Below are 23,069 nucleotides of genomic sequence, written 5' to 3' on the forward strand. Positions count from 1 at the left end.
CACATATGAGGGAGCACAGCTGCCCCTGAGCAATAAGGTGGCAAAAAACAAAAACAGGTTTTGTTATAAATAAACAACATGTTTCTAAAAAGTTAAAATGTATAGAACTGTATGTTATTCTGATCTTATTCCAGTGTTTTTTTTCTAATTTTTCTATTTGACATTGCACTGTCCACTTTCTGCTGTAATTTCCCACGTGTGGGACTAATAAAGGTTATCTTATTTTATCTCATCTTAACTGATACAAGGATATTTATACCTGTTTGTAGGTGCTAATGCAGGTGGGACCACAGAAGTTGAGCTGAGACTTCTCGATCGTGAGCGTCTGACAGGAACCCGATTTGGTGTTACAGTAAAGACCGCAGCCTTCGCAGCAGTTCATAGCTAACTGACGTATCTTGCGCCAGGTTACAAAGCAAGCGTCGCTGCAGAGTCTGTGTAGGCGGCCTTGATGGGTGACCTCGTGCTCAATTGGCTGTAGAGATGATCACAATCAAAACGTGGAGAAGCAATAAATACAACCAAAATGAAGACACGCTGACCTAAAATTGGATCTTCATGTTACACACATGAAGTCTTTTACCTTGTTGGAGACTTTACAGACACTACAGAAGGGTCTGTCAGTCTGGCGCTCTGCCGGTTTCTCTGGCGGCTTCTCTGGCTTTCTCTCCACTTGTTTATCAGCCCATTTGTCAGGAACCTTGTCAGTCTGTTTCTTCTTGTGTCTAAAGACGGACAAACAGAACTGGCCGCAAAAGTGCATGAAGGTGCGGTCGTCTGCTGGGATCGTGATCATGTCCCTGGGCTGAACAATCTCCCTGCAAAGAGTAAAACAAGAACTAAAAACAACACAGACTCAAAATATCACCCATGCGTGTACACTGTCATAGGGCCTGAGTAGTCCTGCCATTGTGGATTGCTAACAGGAAGTTTAAGCTGCTTGCATGGACATGAGCTGGACAAAGCATACAAAATATACAAACAAATTGCATAAAATATAACAGCATTCATATGTAACCCTCAAAAACTACTGCTTATAACACTGCAGAAAAATGAGGATTCAAAATTCTGACATGTGGATCCCTGTGCTGGTTTAAATGGAATAAATCAAATCTTTTGATTCACAGGTAGCACAGGAAGCCCTTTTTTGCAGGCTTGCTGTCCAAATCAGAACAAGGTCTATCACTGCCACCTAAAATCATAGATTGAGTTTTAAGTTTGTCCGATAGCTGAATGACATCAAATGAAACTGGAGTAGCAGACCCACAAAGACCAATGAGACTGGACGGAGCAACAACTGAAATTGTAAAATAAAAGTGGCTGTGTAGCATACAATAGTGTAGTGTACAATCCTCCATCAGGGCTTTGGAGAATATCGGGAGGTGCAGCTGCAGCTCTGTTTTCAAAAATCTGACTGGAAAAAAAAGCTCAAGTAAGCACCTAGTTTAAATCTGCTTACTACAAATTTGACTGTTAGGTGACAAATTTGGCATTTTTTTAAACAGTTGTTTACATTTATGTTGGTTGTTTAAGAAAACCAGCTGCTCCAAAGCAATGTGAAAATAGAGGCAAAGGGAGAAAGTTATGCTATGCACTAAAGGGTCTCACATTTCAGCGACATTTAAAAAATGTAAAAGTAGATTATGTAAAATAAAGTAGCATTTCGTTAGACTCTCAAGTGACCATCCGTATACGATTTTCATAGCACCACAAGGCAGTGAGTTCATATCGATGCCCAGTGGAAACAAGTGTGTACCTGTTGCACTGGAAACAGCATCGGTTTTTAGTGGGCAGAGGAAGATGGCCTGTCAGACATACGGTGGAGCAGAAGAGCTGCGTCGATCCTTTTCTCTGGAAAGCCGTTTGACCTTTCAGCAGAACCTGAAAATGTAAAGTCACATCATTGTACAAATTCTCAGCAAATAACAGCATTAATAAGCTAAATACAAAGTTACGTGAAGCTTTTCAAATTGTAGTTTTAACAATGTGCATTTTGCATTAATACCTTAGAGCAACCGCTGCAGCGAACGCTACCAGGAACTGGGGGTTGTGGTGGGCGCGGCGGTATTGGTGTCAGAGCTGGTATTGAAGTTGGGACTGGAACTGGAGGTCTGACGGGGAGGGAAGCCATGGCTTGTATGACAGCTCCTCTACCAGGGATAAAAATGGCAGTCGGAGTCGGGGCTGGAACTGCTGCTGGCACTGAGGTGGACAAGAGGTTAACAAAGCTATCAGGCAGATTTATTAACCCTTAGATAATTCGCAGATTTTTCCTTTCTGCCACTAATCCGTGGTTTATCATTAGGTCCAATTTCAGGCCAATTTTCAGACCAAGATCTTCTTTGGTTCACTGAAACTCTATGGTGCATTATTACCAGGACTAATAATAATAATAACACAATTTGAATTCTTGTTATTACAGTTAAAATCAAATAAACTACAACATAGTGTATAAGACATCACCACTAATGTTAAAACAAATGCACTCACTGGTAGGAGAGGTGAAGGTGTTGCCTCCACCTACGGAGAAGACGGAGCTGATCCTCAGCTCCTCCTGCAACAATAAAACAATAAGAAATCTGCGTATTTCTGTCTGTCTTTCACACTGCTATAAATCACATCAAAAAGGTCAAAAGATCATTTATTTAAAAAGACCCTCAGAATCAGCCATTTTTGGTACAATAACTTCAGTATATTTAATGAAGGCAGGTAAAATTTGATCTTCATGCTGTGACTATATAAGAGGATGGCATATTGCTCGTATGCTGAAAAACATGACTTAAATTTAAAAGCACACAATTTTGAACCCACGTCACTGCACTTCAAAGGCCTGCAACTGTGAAAATATTAACATAGTGTGAAAATAAAATTTGACATGTTATTGTGCAAAAGCAATCGGCTGATTCTGAGGGGACTGGGTGGGATATTTCTAAACTTGACTACCGAAATAATAAGTCTATGCATTGTTATGAAACAATTTAGTCTGTTAGCAGCTTCAATCCAAATACAGTGAGGTAATCTTTAACTTCTCTCTATACCAACCTCCTGGTGTTCGAGCTCCTCTTTGATCTGTCTGATGGAGCTCTGAGGCAATAACGCAGCATCGTAGCCTTCATCAATAGGCTCCTCTTTTATATTCACACTTGGAGAAATCGGGGGATTGCTGTCCTCCACCGGAGCTGCCTCTGACGTCTGAAATAATAGAAAGCGTCCATAACTACCCAAGCTGAAAAGGCAGTTAACTGACAGTGTTTTCCAACCCTCACCTCTCCCTGCTGACTGTCTTCCGTCTCCTCTGTTTGGTTCAGGACGCCTGCATCTAAACATGGATAGGGGAAAAAAGCAAAACAAAAAACGACATGTATTATTGTTTTCGTTATTTTTTTTAGTAAACACTTTAAATAAGTTGGAACAAATATGATCTGCAGAGGAAATAGATGACAATCAAGATCCTTTCCAGATGGTATTACATCCCTTTCTGCTTTTGTAATCAGTCCCAACACCACTGTCTGACAAGCAGCCTCAGACCATGACGGAGCCTCCACTGTGTTTCACAGATGGCTGTAGACGCTCTGCTGTACCTGTCTGATGATTTGAGCTAAAAACTTCAAATCTGGATTCATGACAGGTTCTTGTTTAACTTGTCTTCTTTCAGAATGGCTTGTTGACCAGCAGTACTTCCACTGAGAGCTTCCGTCAGTGCATTACCCGATACCAACAGACGCTAAATTCTAAGATTTTCTGAGAAAAAAAAAAAAAAAAAAAAACAAAAAGGAAAAAAACAACAACAAATTGAACAATAAAATGCATGCTAAGATTTTCATTAAACCCCTGGAACTTCACAAAAATAACAAATTCTGATTCATGTGGTATTAATATTGATATTACATTAAATCGATATGCTGTTGGTCACACACAGGAACTGACTGCAACTTATTCTAATTGTAGCATGGGCATGCACTTGTTAAATTAATGTTTTAGCAGTTTTTTACTGTCTATAAGTTACATTTAATTCAACTGAATTATGGTAAATGGCCTGTATTTGTATAGCGCTTTTTACTAGTCCCTAAGGACCCCGAAGCGCTTTACACATCCAGTCATCCACCCATTCACACACACATTCACACACTGGTGATGGCAAGCTACATTGTAGCCACAGCCACCCTGGGGCGCACTGACAGAGGCAAGGCTGCCGGACACTGGCGCCACCGGGCCCTCCGACCCCCACCAGTAGGCAAGGGGTGAAGTGTCTCGCCCAAGGACACAACGACCGAGACTGTCCAAGCCGGGGCTCTAACTGGCAACCTTCCGATTACAAGGCGAACTCCCAACTCTTGAGCCACGATCACAACGAGACACAACAAGTCAGCTCCTCGGGCGCTTTATATTGTAAGGTAAAGACACAATAACACAAAGAGAAGCCCAACAATCAGACAACTCTTTTTAACAGGAAGAAAAGTCTGGCAGAACCAAGCTCAGGGAGGGGCAGCCATCTGTTGCAACGGAGTGGGTTTGATTGGAAGAAGGAATTCAGTGTTCATATTTTTCATATGTACGTATTTGCACTGTGTGTACTTCACAGGGTTTTTAAAAAAATCTGTGACACCTTTTGAAACCATTTTCACTTTTCTTTCAGGACATGTGCAGGTTACAACTTCTAATGGCTCAGTGGATCTTAAATGATGATCCAAGCAGATGGTAAAAATATTTATTTTAGTCCTTTACCTCACTGCACAGACATTTCCCAAATTCTAAATCATTTAGTAGAATTAGAAAATAAAGTGAGTCTGAGCTAACCTCATTCCTGTCTTCACATTTCTGAGGTACATCTGCAGAGCAGCTCGCCGGGATTCAAATTATTTGTCTCTTGGACAAAAAGAAGTAGGCTTCAAGGAGAACGTCCTGCACTTATAAGGCTTCTCTTCATTCTGTCCTCTTTAAAGAAATAGCTGGTGTTTCACTCCTGTTAGCTGCAGACCTGCAGGCTTAACAGACTTTTCTGTGCTGGTAACAGGTAACCTCTGTTGCTTTCGCCACTTCTCGGCCTCAAAAGTCCCAAAATCACTTGAAGTTAGTGAAGGTTATGAAAGTTGGCTGCTTCTACACTTGAGAAGCCCCATCCATGTGCTGTTAAAACCGTCAGTCTGCAAGTAAAATGTTTTGATTTCAAATAGTCAATCTATTAAATTTCAAATGCTGCCATTCATTCTTGTTTAATTGTCAAGTTTTGTGACGTAATCAGACAGTGCTGCCAGATTGTGAGCTTTTCCCTCCCCTTGTTATTAGAAATGTGTGTGACATGACATGAGCCTACACATCACTGTATTTTTATTTATGTCCTTTGCTTCGACTAATATTTATATTCTTTAAAAAGTATTTATTTAGGACTGCCTTTTTAAATTTTTAATGCAATTACCACAGCCTCACTTTAATGTTACTATTTTGCTTGCATTTTTACTAAGCATACTATTTATATGGTATTTTAAATGACTGAATATTTGTTTGCTTTTCTTACTTTTTCTTCTAATCATCTGCTTATAATTGCTTCACAGATGAAAGACATCTAAACTGACCTGCATATGCAGTAATAACATATTGTTATTGTACCTCACACTATAAAGTGCCTTGAGGCGACAATTGTTTTTATTTGGCGTCCCACAGATAAAGCGGAATTAAACTGACACCATTGTGACTTCATGAGGGTTTTTACTTTTATTAAGCTCCACCCTTGACTCAAAGACTGTTTTATGAGCTGAATGGTACGCTCTGTGACTAACTGTATAAAAACAGTGGAGTAGAAATTTAAAAAAAAATAAGCAAACAGATGAGTCACTAATTATCGTGTCCTTCAAAAATAAGCAGCGTTACCTCTGCTGTTGTCTTGTGACGAGTGGAAGGTGTTGGCGGAACCGGTGCTCCCTGCCCTCTCTTCTTGCTCCTCCTCCTCTTCATCCTCCTCCTCCTCAGCCTCCCTTACTTTTGGCTCAGAACCAAAGGTATTGCTCGGAGCTTCGCTGTTCTCCTGCTGCCTACTTTTCCTGCCGGCCTTATCCACGTCTACATCCTCCAGGGTGCCCATGGGCAGGGCAAAGTGCCAGTCTTCATCATCTTCCTCCTGCCCAAATGAAGGAAGGCCATCCAGCGCGTCATCAAAAGCCGCTGCCCCGCTTCCTCCTCGTCCACCTCCCCCTTCGCTGGTCCCCATTTTAAAAGAATCCTGTGGGTCAGAGGTGGGCGAGGCAATGCGAGGAGGTGATGACTCGCCCGCCCCTTTGTCTATCTTTTCTTCTTTCCTGCTGCTGTTACTATCCTCCTCCTCTTCCTCCTCCTCCTCCTCCATTGGTTGTTGTTCCTCTTGTCCTGAGGTTTGATCCACTCCCTTCATCTCATCCTGTCCACCACTCTTGGAAGATGCATTGGAGCCCCTGGAGGAGTCGGCGAAGTCTCCCAACCCCATCACCTCGTCAAACACCCTGGACATGTGCTCCTCATGCTGCAGAGGAGAGAGATCATTATTATTTCTCATTTCACATCCATATACAACACAACTTTTGACAGATAAGGGCCAAATATGTTCAGTGGAAACATAAAATACATCCTGGATACAACCCCAAATTGGATAATTAGTTAAGAAACTTGATACACACAATCAAAGATATAATTAAGGCATCAAGTGCCATTTTAGTTTAACATACACCAGTTTTCTGACTAAAAACACATATTCCAGAGATAACCAAACACGTAGCATGACTGGCTGCTGGTGTCTTACTCGAGTTAATGCATTTTTCTGTTATTTCTGCCAATCTTGAATAAAGCACAAAGATGTTTTTATAATTCATTAATCTAAAAACATCTAGCAGGGAGTCAGTCCCCAGAGACTCCCATGGTAAGAAAATAAACTCTTGATTATGACTTTAAAAAAAGTATAAATTTCTATACAATAGACAATAAAACATCCAAGCAAATAACAATCATTTTAAAGAAAAATACAAAAAAATCAACGAAAACCTGCCTAAGATGATAACATAGACACATAGGTCAAAATTAAGACCCAAAAAGCATATGGACACCCAGTGGGACCCTCAGAAAACCTGGCCATGAAATCAAAAGTTATCAGACCCGTGGAGCTGTAGCCCAAATCTGATAATTTTACCTTGTAACTGGGATGAAATGTAAAGCTTGATTTTCAGACTTCGCTGGTTTTGTTGGTAAAGACCATAAGACACTTTACAGCACCCACTGACAGCAACCTCTTGACAGCAGTATCTTACATTCACCACAACTAGTGGCCTCTGTGCGCACACACAGGAGCTTCTGTTGTAGTTTGACTATGCCTCAAAGATCTACCTATTGTATGGAAACACACATCGTCAAGGCAGCATGTCCCATTTTTAACCGAGTGTTATGGGTTTGTGGGGAAAAAAACAAAACAGCCTTCCCTGCAAGAAGAGCTTAAGGACACGTGCCGTTTTATTTCAATTACATATTATCAAAACTATTTTTCGTAAAAATTTACATTTCAACTTTTTAACTAGAATCAAGAGTAAATCATTATATTCTGGAATGAGGATTATGTTGAGCACACCCTCTGCTGGGCTCCAGGCTGAATTGTGACACATTTCTGTAAATAAAATAACAGGAACTGAAATGGCTCCCCTACACTGGCAGAGACGTTTTATCTAATCACTCTTAAAAATGCAACCTTCTCATCACTCTCTCTCTGTAAGCGGAGATGTGACTCTGAGGGTTTTCTTGATGTTACTCACAGTTATGGACCTTGTCCTGGTCTTTCTGGGTCTGCCCGAGCGTCTTCTGTTCTCAATAATGAGGCCATCATTTTTGAACTTTCTGATAATATATTGAATTGTGGAGGACGGGACATTGATTTGTTTGCTAATCTGACGAACAGAGTGTCCCAGTGTGTGCAAATAAAAAATGCTTATTCGTTTCTCTGCGCACACCTCACTCATCTTTACCATAATTTTCTTTTTGTTAAATGGGAGTTGCTGACCAGTTTCATGGTAGTTTATAATGGATGAACAAGGCCAATTAGCACAGAGTATAAATACCTGGCTCTTGCAGAACAACCACGGGTGAAGATGATCACACTGATGATGGACCACACAAACAAAACTCAAATACTTTTTCCAAACTGAGATCATGTTTCTTTTGTTCCTAAAAGAGGAGGAAATGTCTTAACCTTACTTTAAAAGTATTATTTAAAAGCAGTCTTAAATATTCTAAAAATAAGCCTTAACAGCAGCTTTTTGAAAAAACATTTAACTACAGTAGGGGAGTTTACATCCACTCATCATGGGTGTGACTATCATGGTAATTTGGAGGATATTAATGATTTCTTATTTTTGACAGGGCTGAATAAATTGTACAGCATGCATCTTTAATGACTTGAATGAACAAGAACACAGAATGCACAGGTTTGAATGAATTTTTGATTTTTTTTTCTTAGATACACATCCACTGGAATGTGTTTAAACGTCTCTTGGCAAGCTGCAGTTCTAGTAGATGCTTTAGGTAGTCATCCACAAGCTTTTTTTATCTGACCTCTCTTCTTAGCAGAATTGGTAGAGTTAATTTAAATGTGCTGATTTGCTGGCACACACTCTGCTTTTTAAGTGCAGTCCACAAATTTCCAATAGGATTGAGCTCAGGGCTTTGGGAAGGCCATTCCGAAGTTTAATATTCGCCTGTTTTATCAATTCTAAAACCAGTTTTGATATGTTTAGGATTGTTGTCCTGTTGGAGTTTGAGCTGTCGAGTTGAGGTGAAGTTGAAGACTAGTTCTCCTCCTTCATCCACTGTTTATGTAATGTAGAAGTAACTATATAATTAATTGCCCAACATTGGTCATTATATACTGTATTTTGCAGACAGAGTTACAGGACTCTCTCCCAGACCACAGACTCATAATACAAGTCAGAGCTTTATAAAAAAACAAAAAAAACAAAACAAAGTTGTGTTTTCAAAATTGGAGCTCAAGTTATTTTTACTTACTTTTTACTTCCAATAGTGTTAACATACTACACAGGTCATGAACAAGATTTTTTTTAAATTTTCATTGTAAGTGGGTTAAAGCACTTAATTAAAAGTAGTCTAACATAAATGTAAATGCTGTAATTTGATTATTTTAATAAACCGTGTAACTTGGATGGATTAGATGCTGGCGTGACCACAGTGCACACGTCTACTGTTGCTCACAGTGGTCCAAGGGACCGCTCAGGGAGTTTGTGTGTTCGCTCAGACACATGAAAAATTAGAGGGAACATCGCACCGGTGTATATTCTGGAGCATCTCACACTTCTGATAATCAGTTGTCTGCTTAATGTTTATTCAGCTGTGTAAAAACTATAACTTTAATCTCAACCAAACCGATTTACTCAGGAACAAATAAAATACTGAAAAAAGCCAAACAATAACATTTTTAAGTTATCTAAGTGACTTATATATCATGTTTAACCTGAGTAGCGAAAGACAGCGGTTGGTTTGAAAACGATTTGCCGGGAGTCCGGTGTTCTCACCGGCTCTAGTGAGCCTTGAACCCCGGCTAGCTATCGAGCTAGTAGGTAACAGACGTCTCCGAAAATGTCGGGGGGCTTTTGAAAATATGTGGTGTCTTGATAAGCTGAGCAGATATTTGAGGTTTACACAGCTACATTCTCGCCTGAAAATATGTTAAACGTTTATTTTGTGACCCAGAAAGTATAATAAGAGTAATATTAAAACTAACTAGCTGCCACCATTGTTGGAAACTGAGCAGGGCTGCGCTATAGTGATGTGCGGATCAATACTGAAATATGGATTCCTCTGATACCAGTCATTTATGTTCTAGAATCGATACTCATATTAAAATATCGATATTTTAGTAATTCAGGGTAAATTTGTAGGTTATCATTAACAGGAACAGAGTGCAAATAAACTATATCATTTGGATTGTCTACATTGGAGGGAACTACTTAGTCTTCCGCCTGCCATAGTCATGTGCGAAGAACGTTTGTATAAATGTGTCCAGCCCCTTGGTGTGCACACTCACAACAATGGCTGAGCGGAAATGGAGTCATGTGCAGACATATTTTACTTCCACAAACGGTTGAGACGTAGTTTGAAATACGTGTGGCAAGAAAGTGAAGTGTTGTGGCAACACTATTAACCTCATCAAGCACTTCAGAGTAAATCATATCACAGAATATGACGAGCTTATGTTGAGGCGAACTGAAGAGGAGGACAGGGACAGGTGCTGCTAGGGCGAGACAGACGTCTCTCACAGAGTCCTTTAGTGCTGCAGGCAGGCAACATGTTCAAATAGCGCACAACTTCAGTTTTTTTTATTTCTATATGATAACTGTGCATTATTAAGCGATAAGAACAAGTAATCTGATGTCCTGTAATCATTACGACGCTATAATTTGAGATACAATAACTGAAATACGTTTTTGTACAAAGTATCGCTATCGGATCAGTATCGTCGATACCACCCTGAATTTTACTTGGTATCTGATCGGAAAGGAAATCAGTGGTATCGCACATCACTACTGCGCTATGAATTCTGGGACACTACTTCTTCTTCTTCTTCGGGGTTTAACGGCAGCTGGCATCCTTGTACATGCAGTGCTGCCATCTTCTGTTTTAGTCCGTTATTACACTCTTAAATCCTACTACTTATTCAAGCGTCTTTTTGGATCTTACAAAGCTTCAAACGACACGTCGACTATTAAATTAGTCGTCGACGATTTTGGTAGTCGACGTAATCGTGACTAGTCGACTAATCGTGGCAGCCCTAGCTGCCACAGTTGTAGTCAATCATGTATACTAATGAGAAGTTAACAAACATTGGCCATGTCAAGATAAGAACCTTCATTTATAGAACCTTCAGCACCACTCACTTAAAAGATGGAAGTGAGTATATGTATAAATTTGACCCTGAATGGATTAGAAAAAATCCAAAATACATTAAGCTTGTGCACCCAATTCTTGGTTTTTAAAGTCATTAAAGATGTGTGCTGTACAGTCATTACATGCTGGAAAAAGAACAGTTCAAAGAAATACTTAAAAAACCCCAAAATATCATGAAATTTATGCCCATGATGAGTCTATGAAAACTTGTGACCACAATTGTATATGTGGAGTTTACAGGTTGTAGGGCTAACTTAAGTCAGCTAACTTGGGCTACATCCACGTTGGAAGCCATTTGCTCTGTGTTTGTAGTTTTGAAGCCTACGCCTGGTTGCTTGTGGACCTCCCCCTAGATTTCGATTGATTAGGCATCCATCAAATGTAACAACCAGGTCACTCTTCAAACAGGAGTATCCTGCACTCACTGGTTGTCACTTCAATCGCTCGCTGGGAAGTTGATTTAAGTCAGTTTTGGATTGTGCCTACAACGTATAGTCAGTGGTTATTTCTCCTGCAGTCATGAATGTCATTCAAATTCCTGCTGCAAACTTCTTCCAGTTTAGACATAGCTTTAGTTAATAAGCTGCATTTATATCACATACCTGCTAATGACCAGTTCAATAACTCTGGTTAGCTAAACCTGTTGGGTGGCTATACCCTTAACTCCAGTATCCAGGTGGAAAAATACTCTCTGTAGCACTTTCTTTATTGAGGGGCAAACTATGTACAGATGCAAAAAAACATGGAGTTCATGGCTCTTTCGAAGGCGGCCTCAAGTGGCCATTAGAGGAACTACAATTTTTGTCATGTGGCAATCAAAAAAATGTACCAGAAAATCCCCGAAGAGTACCAATGCTATAACTCTGGTACCTGTATATAAATGTAATAATATTTTCCTGCTTCTAATCTTTTAATTATACAAATATCATTAAGACCAATGTGAGTTAAACGTTAGCTTTCACGTTTTAGTGCCTTTTTAAAGGCTCCAGGCCTCATGTCTAATTATTAGTTGTATGAAAGAAGAGGGGGGGGGGGGGGGGGGGGGGGTCCCCACCAAACTCCATTTAAAATTCAGCCATATTCTGAACTCACTCATACTTTTGAGTTCAGACACACCCCAAAAAATAATGTTGGTGATGGCTACACTCCTCACGCAAAAAACGGCTTTAATGTAGCCACAGATCATTTCAATACACCCCCCACTTCTCATTATTCTCAGCAGTCCTGGCCGATGCTACGTGGACACTGCTGCAACCCAAAAGTTGGTCTGCGGCTGGCTTAATAACAAGCTCCCGAGGTGCACATCAAAGGCTCGTGGACACAATGTTCTCAACATGTTCGTTTGCTGCTCTGCAAATTCTCGGCATGCATCAGCACTGAATAGCAAAGCAGCAAGCTAGCCGCTAACACTAGCCTGAATGTGCGAATCTCGACCGGCCCACAGCAACTAAACAACACAGTGTGTAGCTGGATCAGCTAATCCGTTTAGCGTCCAGTTGAGTGCCGCTATAACTACAGCCTGGTTGTGAATGCCTTACCTTTAATCGTTTAAGTCTATATTCCTCCGAGTCCGCCATGTTTTAATTATGCTGCAGACACCGCGCTTCGCACCCAGCCGCCCACCTCCTCTCGGGGTTATGGGTCATGTATGTATGCAGAGGATGCTGCAGTTCACCGAGGAAACGAGCGGACCGACAACAGACGCAGAGGAGTTCACTTCGTAGGGAAAAACTTGTATATTAGGCTACTTTTAAAGTGAATCCAAAGACTACTACAGAAGAAACAAAAGTACTTTCATAGAAGAGATGTGGGTTAAGATTACCGTAATGACTAGATAAGCGTTCCCTTCTTTTTACTCCTGAAACTGTAAGCATCATAAATGTCAAGTAGCGCTGCACAGTCTTTTCTTATAAGCACGTCTTGAACTTTAGTTTTTAATACTCAAACTCACACATCAAACACTTGCTTTTTAAAAAAGCAGTCTCCGTGGCCAATTTTTTTATTGCTGCTATTTTGTGGTGATTACGGTAAACCCTGTTTGTAAGTGACTATGAAATGCTGCATTTCTTACTGAAGATTAATGACAAGCGTTTGTTTTGTCATTCCTACGCATCCTCCATATTCCTTTCCCCCAGTTTGGTAACACAGTGGATAGTTATGTGCATGTGTCAGTATACTGTCAGGTGGGTGACAAATTAAAGAACCTGATCCTTACAGTGCAAATCAGCGCAGAGCTGTTTTGATTGATCACCTATTATTAATGGAGAATCACTCCCAGGATTACATAAACATGATGTGAATGATGTGCCACGGCCTTCAGTCTCCAGCTGTCAACCCAGTTTTACATTAATAAGAGATTTTGTTAGAAAGCCCTTTCGACCACCATCATCAAAACACCAAAATAAGGAGATATCTGTGGAGGAATGGCGTGAAATCACTCAGATAATTCTCCACAGACTTGGACAGTCAGTCCCCAAAGGAGCACCGAGGCTTATCTGGAGGTGCACACCTTACTATAACAGCTCTCTCCTTAAAGTTGCCCTCTGCAGTTCATCCTTTCAGAGGTCGCATCTCCTGTCCGACAGGGGCGAGCTATTTAAATGTACGACCCTACCGTAAGTATTAGTGTGTTTGCGCAAAATATATATACGTAAATATATATATTTACTGCAGTAAAAATAATAACGGTCCTTCCATCTGGTAAAGAACAGCTGAGATTGTGTAGGAGTATGATATTTTAAAGTGTGGATGTGGAGTTGTACAGTCTAATAGCCACAAGTAGAAAAGATCTCATGGGCTACAGTGAATTGTTCGTGATGCTGAGGAGATTCTTCAGCATCCTCCGCTCAGACACCTCTACCATCTCAGGTACCATTCTCAGAACTAAACCAGAACTTTCCTAATCGTTTTGTCTATGTGTACTTCTAGATTTCAACCTCCATCAGTGATACAGCCAACAACAGCAGAGCTGTCTAGAAATCTCTGTAGGTGGCACAAGTCTGATCTGTACCTTGAGTCTGAGGTGTAGAAGGTGAAGAGAGAAAGGTGATTAGACAATTCTCAGTGGTGCTCCTGTGCTGTTCAGTATGCTGCCTGAGCATACTGATGCAATCTTATTATACAAATGCATTTTTAAAGCGGTATTTATCAGGAAAACTAATAAATAAAATAACTGTAATAAATTAAATGAAAAAGAAAAGTGAGCAGGGAAAATGTTGTTTTTGTAGCTATAACTCATGGCAAAGCCTGTAAACTTTCAAAGCATTTTAATAATTAGATCTAGCTTTTATGTCCCAGTGAGCCCCATTAAGTATCTAGAAGTTTTATTTAAAATTTTGATTTGATTATGATTTTCACTGTTGTTAATTTCTGTATTTTTAAAAGGCCAGTTCTACTATTGTTAATGTCTCGCTCATGTGGCTGTTGTCGGTAGCGTCAGGTGTCTCTTCTGTGAAGTAAATTGCGAGCAAAAAGACACGGACCAATTCTTTGTGAACACATGCTTGGTCAATAAACCTGATGCCGATTAAGAAAAATACTGTATAAAGTTCATGCGCATTTATTATAGCAGTTTCGTTATACGTTGCATAGAAATAAGTGAACTAGATCAGACTCAATGCTGTCGTTTAACGGAGGTCTTCTCTGCTTGGCTGCACTTCTATGTGCGAACTTTCACCGGGGGTCAAACGGTGATCTGAACGTTTTCCGGAAGCCGTGCAGAGAGAGCTTCAGGTCGACGTTTGTTGTTGTTGTGGATTGCTTTGGATCCGCTCGCCAGCTGTCTGGGAGTTGGGTCAGCGGAGAAACGAGCAGGCTGAAGTCATTTTCCCCGTCGGATGAATGGCAGTCACGGCGGTGAGAGCGGCGGCAGCCGCGGGAGGTCCGGCGTCTTTGTCGCGCTTCAGGGGAGCGCTGGTCGCGGGTGTGCTAGGAGACTGTATCGGAGGAGAGTTTGAAGGGGCGGAGGAGGTTCCCATGGAGAGTGTGCTGCAGCACCTCAGCAGCCTGGACGACGAAACTAAAGGAACAGGTCAGCGAGAGGAGGAGGTGGTTTCATAACAAGCCCACTGCACCGTGAAGCAAAGCTGACATGCAGAGCAGCTGAAAGGGATCAAAATGGTTTGAAATTACTAAAGAAAGAAAGAAAGGGGAAAAAAGATCACGTCTGAAACCGGCAGGGGTCTCTCCAAGGGGGGGGGGATGGGGAGGCACTAGCCCCCTGAAATGAAAGTTGCTCTATAAGACACATTTGCTCTTACATTGTTTTACCATGTTTCGTGTATGATTATGGTTCATAAAATAAATCCAACCTATTCTGGCTAACTTGTCAACCAATCAGCATTCAACTGATAAATAGGTCATCTGTGTTTACCAATGTGCAGTTGGAATTTTGGAGGACTGCATGAGGGCATGTTTGGGGAAGCTGTTCATGTAGAAATCTGTATGGAAACTCGCATACCCAATACCGTAAAATATGCATAAGGTACCACCAGAAGCAAGAGCCATTTCCCGCAACCTTCTATAGAATAAGAAGTCTTTTGGAAACTCCAGGTATTGCCCCCGGTGGCTGTTAAATAGAGTGCAGGGTTAAGGCTGGGTTAAGGTGTCTCTTTTTAGACATGGAACCTAATCTTTGTGCAGACAGATAGGTGGTTAACTGTCAATTGAATTAGCTTGCTATCCTATCTGCTGCTTCACCATTTCATCTGTCATTACTGTGAAGATAAGGTGAAAAATGAGACTTTGAGATATTTCCTCAAGCTTCTGAAACCAATAATGCATAGCTGAATTATAACAATTTTCACAAAAATCAGATCTGGACTGGCTGGGATGAGCTGGGAACAAACAAACTACAAAAATAATAAAAATAAAATTACAGGATGTAAATTGTGCCGGCTAAATAGTAACTTAAAATAACTTCAATGTTATACCGTGTAACATTCAGATGAATATGCTGCGGTTAGATTGGAAAAGAACACTTTAAATACCCCAGCTCCCTTCAGAAAAAGGCCTAAATGTTGGCAGACATGACTTTAAGTAATTAAGTAATCTATATTTCCAGCAACAAGTGATATACACATTAATGAATCTATAATTATGATCCAGTAATATTAGATAATCAGGATCATGATGTCCACTGGATTATTTATCCTGCAGAAACTGGGGCTATTACTTTTTCTCATCTCATATTATCACAGTTTGGTTCATTCCTCAGTGTATGGGCTGTGGTGTTAGTTTGAAGCTCCACAGATGCAAAGCAATGCGTCTGTTTACAGGCACAAAAAACTTTACTACTTGATTAACGGGCTCAGCGTAGCGTGCTGAGTCCATCGACGTCTCTGCTCATCTCATCAGATCTCAGAACAAATGCTGTGTAAAGCCCCACTGATTGGGCCTTGTGATTCCTGTTTAGGCTGTTGATTGTCTCTTTAGAGAAGGAAGTGAGATGAGACCATGTTTTGCATTAAGGTATTCCCCTCAATTTCTTTTTGTTGTAGTCAGGATTCTTTGAGAAAGTAGCAAAAATACATCCACACTGTATTTCTATAAATATGCTTGGTTATATAGTTCATTTAAATCTCATATGAGTAACAGGGGGAAGTAAATTAAACTATTAATTTTTCCTGTGTAAACAATCACCATCTGTAGATATGTTCATTTTATTATCCGCAAATTATATTGGTGTCTTTGTTGGCTAAGGATTCCAGCCAGTCCACTAGATTAGGCGATAAAGTGATTACAATTTCAGGATGATTAAATTGGTGTTAGCTTTTTATTTCCAGTGCTGAATTACTGTTATTATTTGTTAAAATGTGTGTATTTATGTTTTTGTGTTTTAGGTATCCTTGAATACAGTGATGACACAGCCATGGCACGCTGTGTGGCTCAGTCTCTACTCACCAGGACTGGCTTTGATGAGCACGACATGGCTCGCAGGTAGAGGAATCATCATCATCTTCATCTAAAATAAGCCTAAAATCACTTCACCATCATCATCTTCCTTCCTTCCTTCCTTCCTTCTCCTGCATTAAGCCAACTTTCGTCTGATTGGTTGAACCTTGTAAACCAGGGGTAGGCAACTCCAGGCCTCGACACCTGGTATCCTGCAGGTTTTAGATCTCACCCTGGGTCAACACACCTGAATCCAATGATTAGTTGATTACCAGGCCTCTGGACAACTTCAAGACATGTTGAGGAGGTAATTTGGCCATTTGAATCAGCTGCGTTGGATCAAGGATACATCTAAAACCTGCAAGACACCGGCTCTCGAGGCCTGGAGTTCCCTACCCCTGTTGTAAACAGCAGAAGGGTGGGTCTTCTGTGTACACAGCCAAGAGTAGAAAAATTGTCTCACAGGCGTTATTTGTATTGCAACAAATTAATTTTTGGAAATTTTGCACATGTTTAATGTGAGGTTCCACATTTGGAGCAGTGTGTATATATGATAGAAAATAAGGAAAAGGATTTAAGGAGTTAAATATGGATCCAAAGGCTCTTCGGGTAAGCTGATGATGTTTCCTACCTCGGTGACTCACCATTTTTAGGTTTGCAAAGGAGTACAGTGCATCCCCGCATCGTGGTTATGGTGCTGGAGTGATCCAGGTGTTGAAGAAGCTCTCATCCCCCCAGTTAAATGACGTGTATCAGCCAGCGAGGGACCAGTTTAACGGTCGGGGCTCCTTTGGAAATGGAGGGGCCATGAGAGCAGCTCCCTTTGCCCTGGCCTTTCCGGACTTGTCTGATGTTAAAAGGGTGAGCAGGGGTCTTTTGAATGTTGAGTTTTCTCTCTCCAATGGATCGGATAGAAACAACATCTTTAAATTTGCTCTTTTTCTCTGCAGTTTGCCCATCTGGGTGCCATGCTGACGCACTCCTGCTCTCTGGGTTATAATGGGGCGGTGCTGCAAGCGTTAGCTGTGCACCTCTCTCTGCAGGGGGCACTGGACTTGCCTCACCAGTTCATCAGCAGGCTAATTAAAGAGATGGAGGAAGTGGAAGGTGATGAGACTGCACGCAATGATGCAAGAATGTGAGTAGACTGGTCAGAGGCAGCGAAAGCGAACAGGGTTTTTCCTCCAAAGGAAAACATTGTAGTTTTTCTGTAACTTATGTTTTTTATTTGAGGTTTTATTCCCTGAAGCATAATAGACATTTATCTTAAAAGTCTTTGTCATACAAGGTAACTCAGACTCAATTACTTTTTAAATTAAACTTTCACATCAAAAGGCTAATTCTGAGTCAGAAAAAACAACCTTAAGAGGGATTTATGTCTTTCAAAATGTGTTTTTAAAGGTTGAAACATCCCTTTTCATACTGTGTGAGATGTATATATTTTTAATGTATGCTTTTGCAGTTTAAAAGAAGCAGAGAAGCCATTCTGTGAACGTCTCCACCGAATCAGAGACCTGATGGACAGGAGCAAAGTTAGCATAGAGGAAGTCATCTCTGAACTGGGTCAGTATGATTATTTATCGCTGATGAGGAGGGGTATGTGATCGGGTTTGTTTGTTTTCAGGATTACGGAAATGTTTATTTAAAGAATTCCATAAGAAAGGTTTATTGACAGATTTTGGGTTTGATCTAAAATTAGAGGTGACTTTAAGAGTCAATCTGAATCTGGATCTGGGTGTTGTAGGAAGTGTACATGCAAAATTACATTTAGATTCATGAAGCCTGCCCAGTTTTGTTCATACCACCGTGCCCCTGTTACAGAATCAGTCATTCACAACCACCACTCTGACTATTACTGCCATCTGCCACGCCCACAGTGAGACTGTGTTGGGAGCTGAATATCAGAGGGGGAGCAAAATTTAATACAGAGGGGTTATTACCAACTTGGTTGAATAAGCCATCGTCAAATAAACACTATAAAGACAAAAAACATGATAAAAAAAACACCATTACTATATTTTTTTTTTTAAATTTTAGATATATTTCTCCTGATTTATTCTAAGTAAATTTCCCCATCTTATTTATCTTTTAGTATATGAGGAAGTATTAATGGGGGTTAGGGAGCAAGCCACATGTGCAATAAGGCTCCGAGCCACTTCCTTTTTTACATGACATTTCCTGTTTCTCTTGACTGCCACCACAAAAACACGCCCCTGTCTTTGTGACTTTTACCAGGTAATGGCATTGCAGCTCTTCACTCCGTCCCCACTGCAATTTTCTGTGTGCTCCACTGCCTGCAACCCCGGGAATGCCTCCCAGAGAGCTACGGCGGCGTGGAGAGGACGATAGCGTACAGCCTGGCGCTGGGAGGGGACACTGATACCATAGCCTGCATGGCTGGGGCCATTGCGGGGGCCCACTATGGCATCGAGACCATCCCTCAGTCCTGGATAAGGTGCTGTGAGGGGGTGGAGGATGCAGACCAGTATGCAGAGAGGCTTTACAAGCTGTACCACCAGTCGCCACTGGGGGGCAAAGGCGAGACAGGCGAGCAGAGTGGCGAAAACAGGTCAACTGCTGCTAATGGCACAGAGAAGAAAACTGGAGTAGAGTGATGGATCAGTCAGATTGTCATTAAAAGACTTTCACACACATAAAGAACGCGTAAAAAAGACTTTAAATTTTGTTTTGTTTGGAAAAGCTTTTTTTTTTTGGATCTTAATGGTATTAAATAATTTAAGCTTTGAGGAAGAAAGTGATTTTTCCAAACTGTCAACATGAAATTTAATAAGTATCTGAAAATTAGAGCTGAAGAAAATTTCCAGTCTTAATTTTGAGAATGGGGCTTTTACACAAACTGCCAAACTTCTCTGGACGCCAATCCAAAAGTGGTCTAAATATGAATAAACAGCATATTCATACACGCTCTCTTTTCCTTGCTTTCCCCTGATTTATGTCCTGTCTCGAGAAAGTTTCACTATAAATTGACGATGTCTTGTTTTAGCAATTTGGTGAAAAATATTTAATAAACTTTTTATTTTCTTTTTAATTCACACATCTGTACGAGTGTTCTCAGACCCAAAAAGCACATCTACTTCATGAAGATCTGCTCCATTCAGATGCTTTTGTGATGCTTATTCACGCAAACTTGTAGCGAGTACAGACGAATACAAACAGAATCTGAATATTGCAAGAAATCAGGAAATGTCAGGAGCACTAAGTTCGCTGATATGTTTGAAATACTTTATTTTTTTGTTGATTATAAAGTGACAGCAAGGTATGACTGACATGCAGTAAATGGCAGAGCTGTAAGGTCCCCTGCAATGCTGAATTATAGCGTGTTTTAGTGTTTATTGTATTAAAAAAAGATAATCAATGTTTTTCAATGACAAATATGGATTTGTGTCCCCCTGTAAATCTTAATGAATTTTGAACTTAAACATCTTGCAAACGATCTTTTACAATGAGCTTAAATGAAAGTTGTGAATTTACAATAACATTAAATTAAAAAATGCAAGTAAAACACTTTAAATGCACCTTTAAATAAAACAGCAACACTGCATTATCAGATGTAATTTAACATGTAAGGATAATTCATGGAAAAAGGCTTATTTTATTGGTAGCTTTCAGTTATCTGCATGTTATCAAAGATGCTACCCATGTGTGTTCAGTAGAAATTACAGGTTTTTGTCTGCAGGGGCGACCTCTAAGAAGAGCTGCAAGAACACTGTTAACTTGTCCAGCACTCTTGGGCAGAGCTTGTAATGGATGAAGGGTATGTAGACTACAATGCCACTTAAGATAAATAAAGCCACGTAGAGGTACTCAATCTGAGGATTGTCTATGATGGGTGCCAGCACGAGGAATATCGCTGCAGTGAGGACCAGTATAGGAATTACAATGGGAACCTGTGGGGAGAGGAATAACCAGGCGTGAGGACAAGATGTTATTGTCATGTAATGTGAAAACAATGATGACACTAACCTTGTACGACCTTGGGAGGTCCTTCTTCTTGATTTTGAGATAGATGAGCCCAGACAGGACAATGGCATAGAAAAACCAGGCGCTAAAACTGAAAACGGCAGAGGAAGAGAAATTAAAGACAAACAAAAAAAGCAATGTGTGCTAAAAAAAACACACCCCCAAACAAAGTAGAAATGGAGCAGAAACAGAGTCAGCCTTCACCTGAAGTAGTTGACGATACTCTGAAAGTCTCCAGGAATCAGCACCACCAGAGAGATTATTGTGGTGAAGATCAGCGCCGGAGATGGTGTCAGTCTGTGGACGTGGGCCATGGACAGAATATCTGGCTGCAAAACCAGCACAGGTCTGTGTGAAAATCTGCACGTAGCTTTATTTTAAACAGGTGTGTGTGTTCTTATAAGACAGAGAGACTGTTACCATGTGTCCTTCCCGGGCAGCAACAAAGCACACACGGCCGCCGCTGAAGAACGTCCCGTTTAGAGAACCGAAAGCTGACAAGGCTGCGGCCACAGACATGACCCAGCCCCAGCTGCCCAGCACCTTATTCCTGCAGGAAAACCGTTTGTATTACAAAAAATCTTGTAGTGCATATCAATCAACCCTTTTCTATATACATTTCAGTAATTTAACAAATTAAATCAAAAACATCTTCTGTGGACCTATTTAGGAATAAACCTTTTGGACAGGATGTGATGTCACCTCAATGTAATATTTGTCTTGAAAGGTGTTGAATGGGGCCTTTGCTGGTGTGACCAGGTTTAACTCTACAAACATCTGTTCTGAGGCCCCTTCTGCCTATATAACAATAATAATAATAATGATGATGATAATACATTAGACTTGTAAAGCGCCTTTCAAGAAACCCAAGGACGCTTTACAAAACAGAATAAATGAAAAAGGCTTAGAGATCGAAGGTTTTATTGAAAAGGTGAATTTTGAGAAGTTTCTTGAAGGACTCCAGTGACGGGTTGTTGAGAAGTTCATATGGGAGAGAGTTCCAAAATGACACCCAGATTGCAAACGTTGAAGGAAGGCCAGATGAGGAAACCATCTATATCAGGGGTAGGCAACTGCAGGCCTCGCGTGCCTGTGTCCTACAGGTTTTAGATCTCACCCTGGGTCAGCACACCTGAATTAAATGATTAGTTGATTACCAGGCCTCTGGAGAACTTCAAGACATGTTTAGGAGGTAATGTAGCCATTTAAATCAGCTGTGCTGGATCAAGGACACATCTAAAACCTGCAGGAAACCGGCACGCGAGGCCTGCAGTTGCCTACCCCTGGTCTATATCAATAAGTAGATGGCCAGTCTTCTGGAGTAGGGCTTTGGGGGCCTCAACCAAGACCTCTGCGTTATTACTGTTGAGCTTGAGTAGGTTAATTGACATCCATATTTTGATTTCATGCAGACAGTTGAGAAGTGATCGTGGGGGAGCAGGGTAGAGGGTTTAGTACAGAGATAAAGTTGTGTATCATCAGCATAGGAATGGAAGCAGAGATCATGGCGGCAGATGATCTGACCAAGGAGGAACATAGAGACGGTGAAGAGAAGGGGTCCAATATCTCTTGGTATTTGTGTGACACCAGAAGTGAGCACCTAACTGTAGTGATGCTCTTTGCTGCCATTCCTTCTATGTTTGAAGTGTTTGGAGGTGACTCTTAAGTAATTTTCCTTACAGTGGATTGATGAGTCTTGTGAGAAATCACATCAACTGTGTAAGATAAGTTTCATAATTACTTGCACAGTGGGGAGATTTAAATTACCTATTAATCCCGCTGGATGATTTAATCTCTGGTATCAACATGGCAGGGAGCTAAAATGCTAATACAGAGAATTCAAAATGGAGACAGGATTGCAACATCCATCTTTAAATACAGTCTGTATTTTCAACTTACAAAAGCCCCATTTGTTTGACCATCAGTAATTTTAATGCACATATCAAATGATTGTACAGAGAAGAGGATTTCTTCAGGTTTGCTTCCTGTTCTATGGGAGAAGTAATAATAAAAAAAAAGATCTTATCAGGTTGAGAACAGGTGTTGTCTTACCCCCAGGTAACTGCTACCGCGCTTGAGGACATGAGCTCTTTAGGCGTCATTACTGCCAGATAGCTCACATTCACCAGCAGGTACAAAGTAGTCACAAGAGAAATGGCTATCAGCACCGCCCGAGGAAGATTCACCTGTACAAGAAAAAGAAAAAAAGACATGACATGAAATGAAATGTCATGGTTGTAATGTTTGGCTAAACCTTGATTACACATTAACAAAGCAGTCTCTCATGA

At 40.7% G+C, this 23,069-nt stretch overlaps 3 protein-coding genes across 6 annotated transcripts in view; 1 reads left to right on the forward strand and 2 right to left on the reverse strand.

Moving 5' to 3' along the window:
* LOC146365577 (zinc finger MYM-type protein 4-like) overlaps window positions 1-12,710 on the reverse strand; it is a 29,481-nt gene extending 16,771 nt beyond the window's left edge. For both annotated transcript variants that reach the window (XM_084914056.1, XM_084914055.1), the window contains exons 1-9: window positions 12,447-12,710; window positions 5,869-6,493; window positions 3,267-3,319; window positions 3,043-3,192; window positions 2,491-2,554; window positions 2,006-2,202; window positions 1,757-1,881; window positions 584-818; window positions 260-475 (exon numbers count right to left, since the gene is read on the reverse strand). In XM_084914056.1, the coding sequence (XP_084770182.1) occupies window positions 260-475; window positions 584-818; window positions 1,757-1,881; window positions 2,006-2,202; window positions 2,491-2,554; window positions 3,043-3,192; window positions 3,267-3,319; window positions 5,869-6,493; window positions 12,447-12,485 (1,704 nt within the window). In that variant the 5' untranslated portion in view covers window positions 12,486-12,710. The remainder of the gene's footprint in view (window positions 1-259; window positions 476-583; window positions 819-1,756; window positions 1,882-2,005; window positions 2,203-2,490; window positions 2,555-3,042; window positions 3,193-3,266; window positions 3,320-5,868; window positions 6,494-12,446) is intronic.
* A 1,851-nt stretch (window positions 12,711-14,561) lies between these two features.
* adprs (ADP-ribosylserine hydrolase) lies at window positions 14,562-19,853 on the forward strand. The gene is made up of 6 exons (XM_084914586.1): window positions 14,562-14,938; window positions 16,749-16,845; window positions 17,454-17,661; window positions 17,751-17,938; window positions 18,263-18,363; window positions 19,036-19,853. Exons 1-6 carry the CDS (start codon window positions 14,749-14,751, stop codon window positions 19,413-19,415), a joined length of 1,164 nt encoding a protein of 387 aa, XP_084770712.1. The 5' UTR covers window positions 14,562-14,748; the 3' UTR covers window positions 19,416-19,853.
* Window positions 19,854-20,029: 176 nt separating this feature from the next.
* LOC146365579 (b(0,+)-type amino acid transporter 1-like) overlaps window positions 20,030-23,069 on the reverse strand; it is a 41,267-nt gene continuing 38,227 nt past the window's right edge. For all 3 annotated transcript variants that reach the window (XM_084914584.1, XM_084914585.1, XM_084914583.1), the window contains exons 2-6: window positions 22,834-22,967; window positions 21,202-21,331; window positions 20,986-21,110; window positions 20,785-20,872; window positions 20,030-20,708 (exon numbers count right to left, since the gene is read on the reverse strand). In XM_084914584.1, the coding sequence (XP_084770710.1) occupies window positions 20,478-20,708; window positions 20,785-20,872; window positions 20,986-21,110; window positions 21,202-21,331; window positions 22,834-22,967 (708 nt within the window). In that variant the 3' untranslated portion in view covers window positions 20,030-20,477. The remainder of the gene's footprint in view (window positions 20,709-20,784; window positions 20,873-20,985; window positions 21,111-21,201; window positions 21,332-22,833; window positions 22,968-23,069) is intronic.

This window comes from Perissodus microlepis, chromosome 19, assembly GCF_051167445.1.
Source record: "Perissodus microlepis isolate ML-2025 ecotype Zambia chromosome 19, ASM5116744v1, whole genome shotgun sequence".
Lineage (NCBI taxonomy): Eukaryota > Metazoa > Chordata > Actinopteri > Cichliformes > Cichlidae > Perissodus > Perissodus microlepis.